The sequence below is a fragment of the Felis catus genome, chromosome C1 (assembly GCF_018350175.1).
Source record: "Felis catus isolate Fca126 chromosome C1, F.catus_Fca126_mat1.0, whole genome shotgun sequence".
Taxonomy (NCBI): Eukaryota; Metazoa; Chordata; class Mammalia; order Carnivora; family Felidae; genus Felis; species Felis catus.
In genome coordinates this window covers 35,131,507-35,144,138 of record NC_058375.1, presented here as the reverse complement: position 1 = coordinate 35,144,138, position 12,632 = coordinate 35,131,507, and the positions used below count along the sequence as shown (strand labels likewise).

Here is a 12,632-nt window from a genome sequence, read left to right as displayed (position 1 = left end):
AAGAGCTGCCCTGGCAGGGGGTGGGGACACCAGGCTGGGAAAGGTGGTGAGAATTTCTGGAGTGGCCTGGTGTAGGACCTTCTCCCTTATCAGTGGTCAGGCCAGCATCAGGGGAGCCTGGGAACGCTGGCAGGCATCAGAAGGGACTGAGGCACTGGCAGCTTCTGCTCCAGGCTGAGTTGCGACCCAGCCTGGGATCCCCATGGGGGCGGGTAGTTAATCTCTGAAGGCCAGAGTCACCACTGCTGGAGAGCAGGCACATTGAACTTTTCAATCACATTAATTTCCACAGGAAATTGTTGTCTTCCTTTTGTCCAAAGGTTAGTGATTTATATTTACCATCCTCTTAACTAGCCTTGAAATTTACTGTTGCCAGGTCACCGCTGGCATCCATAAATCTCGAGGTGGCAGCTGAGTATTGCCAAGTGGCTTGATACTTGGAAGGGCACACCCTGGCCCTTTTGGGAGGGCAGATAACTAGTAACAGACAGTCCCCGCACGAAAGTCCCCCTGACTGGGTGGGTGCTGGCTTGGCAGGGGGAATGAGATGAGGTCTGACCAACAAGGTTGCAGGGAGGCCTCTTTGAAAGCAGCCGTAGAAGAAACAGCTGGCTTTGTGCCTTAGCATATCACCGAAGGAGACATGCTTCTAGTTGTGGGTGGTGCTCGTGGCACAGGAGGTCTCAAGTGGCTTAGTTAGGATGGGGAGCAAGGGCCAAATTGCCAGCTGTGTACTTCCAGTGTGACCTTAGACCAGTAACGTAAGCACTCTGTGCCTCAGTTTCCTCATCTGCAATAATATTCCTCCTAGTGTTGTTAGGAGGGTTAAATCTCAATAAATATTGGCGATTATTATTCTCTGGCAGGACAGGATGGGTGGATTGGCATGGGCCCTCAGAGTCAGTCTGCTTCACCTCCCTGTTGGTGCTGTCCTAGCCATTTCTCCTTTTAAGATCCTCTTCTTCCTGGGGCTCCTGGGTGGCTCAGTCGGTTAAATGACTCTTGATCTTAGCTCAGGTCTTGAGCTCAAGAGGTTGTGAGTTCAAGCTCCGCGTTGGGTGTGAACTGTACTTAAAAAATCCTCTTCTTCCATGTGCTCGTGAAATTAGAACAGGGCTGACAAACTTTTTCTGTAAAGGGCCAGTAAGTATTTTAGGCTTTGTGAACCACACGATCTCTGTTGCAACTACTCAGCTCTGCTGTTTTAGCAAGAAAGCAGCTACATACACTAAGTAAATGAGTATGGCTGTGTTCCAATAAAACTTTATTGTGGACAGTCAAATTTGAATTTCATATAAGTCATATGTCACAAAATACGATTCTCTTTTTATTTTTTAAACTATTTAAAAATATAACAACAATCATTTTTAGCCTGCGGTTCATATAAAAACAGACCACGTGTCACAATTGGCCCATGACTTGTAATTTGCTGACATCCGGATTAGAAGGTGAAATTGCATGGAGAAAGTCCTCACTTACTTTTCTCACCTGGGCTGTGTCTTTGAGTTACTAAAGAAAGGTGCCCTCTTGTGGGTTTTTCCAGTGACCCTGTAGTGCCTCCTAAGAGGCTTAAATGCCACTTGAGGCAGGACAGAGGAGCGAGCCCCGTGGGAATCAGAGGCCCAGGGGCTGGCAGGATGCCTAGGTCTGGCACCTGTTGGTTCCCTGCCTACAGCTAGAGTGGTGCTGGCTCCGGACTGGCCAGTCACCCTCACCCCACATGACAGCTCTGGTGCTGACAGTCCCACTGTGTCTGTGTTTCAGAGAACAGCCCCAACCAAGGCGGGAAGGAGGTGGGGACACGACAGCCTTTGGTGATTCTCTTGGGCTGGGGTGGCTGCACCGACAAGAACCTTGCCAAGTACAGCGCCATCTACCACAAAAGGGTGAGTACTGCAGGCTTGAGGACACCCAGCTCATTGGGGCGCTGCCCGCTGTGGCCCCTCTGTGGGGAACTCAGCCTTGGCCGCCCTCATCCCTGGGCTGCAGGGTGGCAGGCCTGGGAATGGCACGAAGAACAGCCTGTGAGGAAGATGTTGGGGTCATGGGCATTTTGGCAGGATTATCCCTTCTTGATGCTGCTGGCTCTGTTGCCTGGTCTGTCTCCCTCAGCCCCCTGACCTGCTTCCCCTTCCTCCTCCTCAAACCCCACAGCAGCCCAGCCCTGATGTGCTCCCAGCTGTGGAGTCAGCCCAGACCTCAAGTCTGTTGTTGTCCTGATGGGCAGCAAAAGCCTGGGCCAAGTGTGCTGGGAATTTTCTCCTTTTCTGACCAGGTGAGTTTCTGTCTTAGGTTGACCATGGACCTTCACATTCCCATAGTAGAAGGGCCTCTTGGAAAAGTGATTCAGGCTGGAGGTTCTTGCTTCTTCTTAAGCTACCCCAAGAGTTGGATATAGAGCTTCTGGTAATTGGAGAGAGGCTTAGGAGGGCTGGGTTATGTTTTGGAAGCCCCTTTCACATCTTTGGCTTCTGGCCTGGCCCTGTCTTCCTCGGCCCAGACCTCCCAAAGCAGGGAGACACCAGTGCGGACAGCCCTAGGTGCCACCTGGAAGCCCTGGGCTGAGGAGTGGGGAATCTCCTGGGAGAAAGGCCAGGCAGTACCCTCTGCCCCCTGCCTCAGCCTCTCTCCACTGACCTTTGTCTGCACTGTGCATGAAGTAGATGGTGGCCCTGGAATGGGAGAAGGGTTGGGGGAAACATGTAGTTCTGAGCTTGAGGCCTTCCCCCACCAACAAGGCTGGTCCTCAGGCATTGCTGTTTATGAATGGCCTTGCTCTGTGGGTAGTTTTAGCTACTTCTGAATTCCACTCACTGGGCCAGGCTGGTTTGCCTGGCTTCTCCAGTGGACTAAGATCCCTGAGGGCAGGTGGAAGAATGGGAATAGGTGAGCGTGGCCAGAACAGAGAATGAAAGAAAGGGCAGGTGTCAAGAGACAGGCTGGGAGGGTCCTGGGGGGATTTAAGCAGAGGGGTGATGTTAGATCCCAGGGAAGGCAGTGGGGTTGAGTTGGCAAGCTGGTGGAGGGGTTGTCTGGGAAAGGAAGGGGGTCAGGACAGGATGGGTATGGAGAAAAATATTTTCCAAACCCATACTTCTAATACTTTATTATTTAAAAGAAAAGAAAAATACTGCATCTGCACATAGAGATGACCTTTATCTGCTCGTTAGTGCCCATCCTTTCAGCTTTTCTCTGTATCTTTTCTTTACCTAAACCGCATCTGTTGACTACACTATTTTGCATCTTGCCTTTTTTCAGGTCATGATCCCCACCTTCCCATGTTAATCTGTTTTTATCTCTTCTAGTTCCCAGTCTGTATTCAGGTTCTTCCGCAGTCCCCAGAATGTCTTTTATAGCTGATTTGCCCAGATCACCCATGGTATCTAGTTATTTTGTTCCTTAAGGCTCTTTTATTTTTTTAAAGGTCTTATTTAATTAATTAACTTTTTTAGAGAGAGAGAGCACGAGTAGGGGAGAGGGGCAGAGGGAGAGAGAGAGAGAGAGAGAGAGAGAGAGAGAGAGAGAGAGAGAGAATCCTAAGCAGGCTCCATGCTGAGCATGGAGCACCATGTGGGGCTTGATCTCATGATCCTGGCATCATGATCTGAGCTGAAATCAAGAGCTGGACACTCAACTGACTGATCCACCCAAGCGCTCCTTATTTTATTTTTTAAGATTTTATTTTTAAGTAATTTCTACACCTAATGTGGGGTGAGTGCGTGATCCCGAAGGTGCCGGAAGGAAAGTACGATGGGCGCTAAAAGCTATCATGGGGTTTGACCATTTGGGAGAGCATGGGTGACCTTCGTGAGAGTAGTGTAGGGGAGCCAGTGGGAAGGGGTGAAGCGGAGAGGGAAGGTGTCAAAGACCGTCTAGGAAGGTGGAGAGAGAGGGTGGGATAGAGTTAGAGGGGGACACAATGAAACTGCAGAGGATTTTTTTTTTTTTTTTTTTAATGAGGTTGGTTTGCTAGGAATCTAGAGAGAAGAGACTGAAAATACAGGCGAGGGAGGCAGGGACCCTCAGCAAGGCCCTGGGGCCGAGTGTGCACAGAGATGGAGAAATGCTTGGCTGGAGGGGTGGGGGGACACTGGGATCTGATGTGCAGGGACTTCTAGGAGCATCTGATTGGGGAGTTGGCAGCAGAGATGCCAGGCACCTGGGAAGCATCGAAGTGAGGCCCAGACCCACGAGCGGGGAAGCTTGGCATGTCATGCCCTTCACGGGGGGTGGAGGTTGTGTGCGCTGTGTGTGTGCTCACAGGTGACACGCAGTTGGAGGGCACATGCCGTGCGTGTCCTCATAGATGGCGTGTTCACAGGAGTTGCTGTTTGTTTCTGCACCACCAGGTGGTTCTGCATGTGAAGCCTCCAGCAGGGGAGTGTGTGTGTGTGTGTGTGTGTGTGTGTACACTCTTGAAGGGAGTGCAGCAGGCAAGTGTGTCCCCGCCAGTGGTGTGGGTGCTTGTGGGTGTGTACAGCTGGCTATTGCTTTTTTGTGCACTCACAGATGGTATGGTAGGTGCACGTGAGTGAGTGGTGGGTGCCGCGTGTGTCTGCCTCTGTGGGATGGCGATGTGGGTGGGCTTTGTTTAGTCCTAGGAGTTGCACGTGTGTGGTGGTGTGATGTGGGAGTGTGTTTGCATTTGTGGGCAATGCTGTGTGTCGCATAGGGGGGAAGACGTTTCACATCCCACTGGGAAGTCAGAACAGAGCACTTTGTGAAGTTTCCCAGAGCCTGAGGGGGCAGGTGGCATTGGTGACCCCCTCTGCAGAGTCTCAGGAAGGGGGCTTAGGCATGCCAGGGCCTTGGTAAGAACAGTGCCAGGAGGAGTTGGGGCAGATGTCAGATTGGAGTCAGCGGGAGGGGTGAAGTTAGGGGGCTAATGGCAGGATTATTTCAGCCGACCATTGCGTTGAGCTATAGGTCATTCAAGTACTGTGGCCGTATGATGTTCTCATGATCACTCCTACCGTTACTGATTGCTGCTGCTGTTTACTTTGTGCCAGGTGCTGTTTTGGGCACTTGAGATGCATTTGTCATTCAATCTTCATAGCCCTGTGAGATGGATGTCATCCTAGTTTACAGTTGGAAACACAGAGTTGGGAAGATGAAGGAGACTTCTTTTTGCTCGTGCTGTTAAGAAGTGGTGCCAGGAATTGAACCCAGACCTGTATGACCCCAGAGCCCACCTAACAGATTCCCCTGACAAAGGGCCCTTTGTCTCTGGAACAGGACAACGAGAGGGGATTAGGACGCAGGCTCATGGCTTTGGCTGCCTTTTCTAACTGACCTAGAAGAGGATCTATCTGGAGATTTTGAGGCATACTTGACCCAGGCGTTGTGAGGTACAGAAGCCTAAGAGTTTGGCTCAGATTTTAGAATTTGAGGAACAACAGTGTTTACTATATTTGGAATTTCAGGGCGAGTTGGAGGAGTGATTCCGGGCCTTGGAACCAGATAGATTTGGGTGCCAGGCTCCTGTGCCAGAGAGTATGGACTCTGCTCTCAAGGCCCTGCTGGAAGGTGGCAGTGGCCAGAGACTGACACAATGCGGGGTCTAGCTCACGAGTGGCCTCTGGTGGTCAAGACTGGGGCCTGCAGGCTATAGCTCCTGTGTTGGGTCTTTATGGGGTGGGGTGTCGGATGGTCCTCCTTGGGCCTGGGAGCGTGGGGATAGTGCTGAGCTGAGTCACTGCAGCAAGGTGTAGCCAAGCAGTGAGGCCGTAAATATGTCAGAGTTGAGCAGATGAGGGTGTAAGGGGGAGGTTGGGAGGGAGACAGGGTGTGGGCCGGAGTGAGACTTTCTTCTGGTCAGCTTAGATATCTCCAAAGCGAGCTCCAAGCCTCACGTACCGTGCCAGGCTGAGTGGCCTTGGCCAGCATGAAGTGATTATTCCATAAATGGGCCTTGAGTGTACCTTCCATTCTGGAAGGCACCCGCATCTGTGAATGGTGAGCTGGTGCCTGGACACTGCTAGGCCTGTGGGCCTCTGGCATTTGGAGCTTCTGGACATCTCTGACCTAGCGGTACTCCCCTACCCCTACCCCTACCCCCATCCCCGAGGACCGACCAGGCCTCTCTCCTCTCCCCAGGGCTGCATCGTGATCCGATACACAGCCCCATGGCACATGGTCTTCTTCTCCGAGTCCCTGGGCATCCCTTCACTTCGTGTTTTGGCCCAGAAGCTACTTGAGCTACTCTTTGATTACGAGATTGAGAAGGAGCCCCTGCTCTTCCATGTCTTCAGCAATGCTGGTGTCATGCTGTACCGATACGTGCTGGAGCTCCTGCAGACCCATCGGCGCTTCTGCCACCTGCGTGTGGTGGGCACCATCTTTGACAGCGGTCCTGGTGATAGCAACCTGGTGGGGGCTCTGCGGGCCCTGGCAGCCATCCTGGAGCACCGGCCTGCTGTGCTGCGCCTGCTGCTCCTGGTGGCCTTCGCCCTGGTGGCAATCCTGTTCCATGTCCTGCTCGCTCCACTCACTGCCCTCTTCCACACCCACTTCTATGACAGGCTACTCGATGCAGCCTCTCGCTGGCCTGAGCTCTACCTCTACTCGAGGGCCGACGAGGTGGTCCTGGCCAGGGATGTGGAACGCATGGTGGAGGCACGCCTGGCACACCGGGTCCTGGTGCGCTCTGTGGACTTTGTGTCATCTGCACATGTCAGCCACCTCCGCGACTACCCTGCTTACTACACAAGCCTCTGTGTCAACTTCATGCGCAGCTGTGTCCACTGCTGAGCTCCTTCCCCACCCAACACCCACCCAACTTACCCCTACTCCAGAAATAAATGCCTGACACCTCCCCACAACCTATATCCACGAGTGGGGTCCTCTTCTGCTTCACCTCCCTTACAGCCCTCTGGGACTTTGTGGTCCCGCAAGTAGAGAATTCCCATTGAATTTTAGCAGCCTCTACCCCAGGGACTGTGGTGGTCTGTTTATCCCAGGATCCTGGTGGGTGGGAGTGCCTGGACAGGTCTCTGTAGGAGTCTTGCAGCGGCTGTGTTTGGACAAGTGCAAGTGAGGCTGCTAATTTCTGTGACAGTTAGGCTGTGTAGGGTTAACAAAGTGGGGAGGGTGGGATTGCTGATGAACCCCAGGGTTGATCTTTAACTTCTTGAAGGGAAGGTGAGCTTTGTGGGAGGTGCCGGAAAGGAGGGTCAGGCCGGGGCAGGGGCTATGATTTCTGCCCCAAGGCCCCAGAAGGGCAAAGCCCTGCAGCATGAAGCACCATCCGCCTAGATCCCACTTAATAGTTCACCGAGAGGCTCCTCTGTGCTCACTGCCGGGGAGCCTGAGCCAGATGGGGAGCTGAGGATGCAGAGGTGGCAGGCCTGCCTGGGTCCGTCACACTGCCAGGAAGCCACTGGTTCAGGAAAGCTGCAAGGTGTGTAACAGGCAGGTGGAGTGGGGAGCAGGAAGACAGTAGCGCCATACAGGAGCTGGGACAAACTCAGTAGCCCTGAAGATCAGAACCAGGGCTGGGGGCCATTTGACTAAAACAATCAACTCCATCTTCTTGAGAGATGCACTTGGATCATCTCCAGGCAGGAGAGGGGGCTTCAGCCTTAGAGTTCTGTATCATCTCTCATTCTATAAGTCACTGCTGCACAATGCTGGCACGTAGTAGGTACTCAGTAAATATCTGTTGATTGGATGAGCTTGCTGTGGTATTCAAGGGACTTGGTGGGGCAGGAATGGGCTTTGATAATTTGACAGTGAAGGAGATGGCTGGCCAAGTTCTGGGTGGCAGCTAACCCTTGATATTCTCAGGGCTGATGGACTCTGTCTCAAGAGCTGCGCTCAATCTGCATCTGTCAGCCCTCTGGGACCTCTGGGACCTCTGGGACAGTTGCCACCAATCCCGGTGCTGTGTGGTTGCATTCCTAGCCATGGCCAACAGGTGGCAGTGCTGCCTGGGCCATGAGACCAAGCTTAAGGATCCCGTGGCAGAGTGGGCTTCGTGCCCTCCTGCAGGGTTAACGTCCCCTATTTGAGAGCGTATGGCCCCTAGGGTGAGAGTAACCAGCCATCAGGGACCTGCTGAGTCCAAGACAAGGAGAGGGGAGAGTTGAGACCTGAAAGCAGCCAGCCCGATGTGAACTGGACATTATCCACCTCTCTTCCAAAAGCAGCCATTACTGGGGCCGCCCTGCTTTGGCAGGACACCTACATTCCCCGGAATCTTGGGCCCCAGGTTTCTCCTATTTAGGATACTCGATGCCATCAAGCTGGGCACGGGTCTTTGCAGGGCCTTCACTAGGCTCTAACCAAGAGGCAGGAGCTGCCAACTGGATCCTATTCTGTAGTATATGCATCGCAGGCACCCAGAGATCGGTGTCTAAGGTGGAGAATTTGGAAAGGTGGACGACGGGCCTGGTGTGTGAGAATGTGTAAAGGAAAGGACTCATCTGCAGTTGTGAGCACCTGCCAGAGCGCCCAGGATGTGGATTACTCACTGGCAGTGGGTAGCCTTGGGGATGATTTGATAGAGTGCAATCTCCAGTGCTAGCTGGCCAGCTTCAGTTCCCTGACATGAAGGTCCACCTTGGATAACTGGGGTTTCTACGGTAGCTATTTGAGAATCTAGGGAGTAGCTATACTGGGGTGTTGGTCACTAGAAAAAAGGTCGCAGAGACCAAGATGCTTGTTCCATTTGGTCCCTGGCTCATTTCTGGGCATTAGAAAGGTATAGAGGCTTGAGGCTTGTCTTTACCCAAGCTTATAGCTGCTACTGCTCTAGATTGGGGGATAGAGCTTGCATCCCCTCTGTACCCCCAAGCTCTGACCTCTTCTGTGATTAATGAGCTGACGATTCTGCATCGATAAGGAATTAACCTGGAGCCCCTACCCATCAATAGTCAGGAGTCCAGGTCCCCAGCTCCACCCCCACCCCTGATGGGAGTGCTTCAGGCCCCCCACCCCCAGTGGACCAACCCTGCACTGCTTCTGCTTCACAGGGACATCCAAATCCTCTTCCCCACACTGCTGCCAGGAATTAACTCCTTAATTGCCTCTGTCCATACCACCCCATCACCTACCCCTTCCTGCACACATACACACAGGCAGCAGCTGTTTATATTGGTTTAATCCATGTCAAATGTAGTTTACAAAGGGAAAGGACAAGTACCTTTGTATAGAATATACAGACACAGCATCACACCGTGGGGCCCACGGGAGGGGCGGGGGAGACCACTTTCCCTGGGAAGAGCAGTTCTAATCCCAGGAATGGTTCTTGGTAGAAGGCTGGGCAGCCAGGAGCATACTCATCCAGCCCCAATCTCAGCCCCTGCTTCAGCTCGGTTCCCATTTCCTGTGTCTCCCCTCTCCCCCAACTCCTTATAAAGAGCCCCAGGAGCTAAGACTAAGGAGAGGATCGTGTCCCTTGAGGCATGTGCCCCATGTCTGGGGGAAGAAATATACACCACTGAACACCGAGCACATGGGAGAGGGAAGGGATACCATGGGAGAGAGAGAGGCAGGCACCCTGAGAGGTGGATGGGCCGAGCCCCCAGCCAGCCCTGAAGGGGGCACTGCTTCCAGGTGTTCTTAAAAAAAGAAGAAAATCATACAACCAAAGGGGTGAGGGTGGAGTGGGGGGCGAGGGGTTGTCCCATTTATACACAACATTGTAAACATACACAGTCTATATTACATGTGCTTCAGTCTGGTGTTTGCATGTCTGTCTGTCCGTCTGTCAGTCCGGGGGCTGTATCTCAGGAGCCTTGCCCAACTATTCCCCTTCACTCCCACCTCCTTGCCCCACCTTGGGAACAAAACCCCAAACAGGTATGGTCCTTAGTTTTGGTGGGAACCAGCAGGCAAGGCCTGGGTCTCAGCCTCCACTCTGGCTCCAGAGTCGTGTGTGTGTGTGTGTGTGTGTGTGTGTGTGTGTGTGTGTGTGTGTGTGTTATGTGTGTGTGTGTGTGTGCACGCACACGAATGTGCACGTGTGTGTGCGCATGTATGTACATGGGGAACCTGTGTGCAAATATGTACAAGGGGGAGGGTCACGTCACAGAGGCGGGCAGGTGGGGCTGCTCCAGGCAAGGCCTGCTGGGGGTGGCTAGCTCACAAGTAGATTCTCCGCAGGTCTCCGGGCGCTGTGATGGTGTTGCACTGAGGGCAGAGCTTCTTGGCACCCTGCAGGGAGAACAGGGAGGGCTCTGGTTATGCACACTATGCTGCATACTTGCTCATGAGAGCACCTGGGCCCACAGCCATGTCCCCCTGCACCAGTTGTATGCTGGCACCTTGGTCCTGTCAGCCCAGGCTGGAGATGCATGGGCAGCCTCTGCAAGCAGGCAGGCATACTCCTGTGTTGGGGGGACGCCAGGATCAAACCGCCTGGCCAGCCCCGCAGCGGGAGCCCCGGTAATGAGAACAAGGCTGGGTCCAGCTGTGGCTGCCTCGGCCCTAACGAGATTACATGCGGCCTTTGATCAGGACACAGAGCCCACGTCCGGGCCTTTTATTGCTGTCTCCGGGCGACATTTTAATGGCTGCTCCCGAGCGAAGAACAGGGGCAGGAGCAGAAGGAGCTTAGTAATGGCAGGGGGAGGGGCTGAGGCCCTAGTCCTGCTTATCCACACCCAGCCTCCTCCTGACCTGGGATCACACCAATACGTGTGATACAGTGGGCCTTGGGGGTGGGCAGAGCAGGCAGTGAACCCATGGAGGGAGAGAATTTAATAAAGCTGGTGGTGGAGACAAGAATGGGGGGAGTTTGGGGGGGGGGGGTGAACATCCTGGTTTCCTGCTGCTGTGTTTGATGCTCGTGCTCTCCCCTGCCCTGGCACCTCCCTCCCCTCAAGCAGGCTCAAGCATAAGCATGGACATGTGGGTAGCACCGGAAGTAGCCACCCACTCCCCAACCCCCATGCCACCTCACCAGGGTCCGCAGCCAGCACTCCTCGCAGTGCACATGCCAACACTGGATGGACGTTAGGGGCATCGAGTATGAGTCCTAGGGAGGGAGGAGGTGGGCAGAGAAGGGGGGGGTCACTCTGAGGCTGGTCTACCCTCTAAAGAGCTCAGATCACAGTGCAGAGGCCCTTTCCAACCCCCAGAGAGCACTGAAGCCTGACCAAAGGCATCCCAGGTTCCCTTTCTCTCACCATACAGATGAGGCATTTGTAACGGTCCCCACGGGATAGCTGCCGTTCAAGTTCCCTGACCCGAGCCTTCAGGGCCTCAAACGTGGTCACAGCTGAATCTTCGGTGATTCTGTGAAGAGGACAGCATGGTTGGGCAGGCAGCAGGCTGACATCTCTAATCTGAACCTCCAGCCCACACCGCCCTTAAATTCTAGAACTGCATATATAAATGTCTCCCGGATATCCCCGCCCCCCACCTGCCCATATCCTATATTTGTAAACTCCATCTTCTGGAATTGAACTCCTCATCCTCCTTGTTCTTCCACCTCCATCCTGGTCAATTTCCAAACCAGATACGTAGGAACCATTCTCAAACCATTGCTTCCCAGTCACCCTCGGCGCCCACAATCTGTTATCTAGCTCCTAGCATCTGTAGTCTCTCCACCGCTACCACTAGTCCAGGCCCTCATGATTTCTTTTTTTTCCATTCTTTTTTTTTTTTTTTTTTTTTTTTCAATGTTTATTTATTTTTAGGACATAGAGAGACAGAGCATGAACGGGGGAGGGGCAGAGAGAGAGGGAGACACAGAATTGGAAACAGGCTCCAGGCTCTGAGCCGTCAGCCCAGAGCCCGACGCGGGGCTCGAACTCCCGGACCGCGAGATCGTGACCTGGCTGAAGTCGGACGCTTAACCGACTGCGCCACCCAGGCGCCCCAGGCCCTCATGATTTCTCCTACGATCCCTCCACTGACCTGAATGGCCCCTCTGCCTCCAGATTCCTCATTCCATTCTCCCAGCACCTAGAATTTTGCAAATTTGACTGCTTCTACTTCTAACATCTCAATGTTTCCTTCAGAATAAAGCTCTACTAAACTCCTCATAAACTGAGACCGGGGACTCCTTGGTCTAGCCCCAGCCTGCATCCTTCAGCACTGTGCCACACTTGATGCTCTATCCACACCAAACTATAAAGCCTCTCCACACGCTCCACCATTTTTCACTCCCTTGGCTTCCTGCGGCACTTTCTGCCTCCTCTGGGCCACCCTACCTCCTAACTCACCAGAAGTCTTTTCCAACCCTCCTGACAGCACCACGGCTGGTGGCTGCTCTTCTGTACTCTCTAGCACCCTGCACCGGACTCCACCACAGCAACACAACTGCAAATGTCCTTGTCTCCTGTGCGAGGCGTAGTTTTCCAAGGGCAAGCTGCCCATGCCACCAATACTGACTACGAACATCAGCCCCCTGGCAGGCACGTGAGTATGAGTAAATGTTTGTTGACCTGAAAGCCAGTCTCACTCTTGGAACAGTCAGAGATGTGGGGACTGCGTGAGTCCCACAGAATCCAGTCCTGGGCCACAGGCCTGCCTACCTCAAGGGCTCCTTGTTGTTTCTTCCTGGGCAGGCACATCAGATGGCCTGAGAGTCCTCGCCTGCTGTTCAAGTCCTGCCCGTGAAGGTCCCCTGTAACTTCTTGAAGACTCTTTGGGCTGCAGTACTGAACTAGCTAGTGAATAGCTAG

General features: G+C 53.4%; 2 protein-coding genes across 8 annotated transcripts in view; one reads left to right on the top strand and one right to left on the bottom strand.

Moving 5' to 3' along the window:
• TMEM53 (transmembrane protein 53) overlaps window positions 1–6,825 on the top strand; it is a 34,325-nt gene extending 27,500 nt beyond the window's left edge. Inside the window, exons 3-5 of one of the 2 annotated variants that reach the window (XM_011284662.4) lie at window positions 1,765–1,886; window positions 2,155–2,275; window positions 6,097–6,825. In XM_011284662.4, the coding sequence (XP_011282964.1) occupies window positions 2,168–2,275; window positions 6,097–6,750 (762 nt within the window). In that variant the 5' untranslated portion in view covers window positions 1,765–1,886; window positions 2,155–2,167 and the 3' untranslated portion in view covers window positions 6,751–6,825. The remainder of the gene's footprint in view (window positions 1–1,764; window positions 1,887–2,154; window positions 2,276–6,096) is intronic. The other variant, XM_003990016.6, reaches the window with a different exon arrangement.
• Window positions 6,826–9,082: 2,257 nt separating this feature from the next.
• The window catches only part of RNF220 (ring finger protein 220), a 235,684-nt gene continuing 232,134 nt past the window's right edge, over window positions 9,083–12,632 (bottom strand). For 5 of the 6 annotated variants that reach the window (XM_045035697.1, XM_045035699.1, XM_019836881.3 and 2 more), the window contains 3 exons: window positions 11,130–11,238; window positions 10,904–10,978; window positions 9,083–10,155 (listed from right to left, as the gene is read on the bottom strand). In XM_045035697.1, the coding sequence (XP_044891632.1) occupies window positions 10,084–10,155; window positions 10,904–10,978; window positions 11,130–11,238 (256 nt within the window). In that variant the 3' untranslated portion in view covers window positions 9,083–10,083. The remainder of the gene's footprint in view (window positions 10,156–10,903; window positions 10,979–11,129; window positions 11,239–12,632) is intronic. The other variant, XM_045035698.1, reaches the window with a different exon arrangement.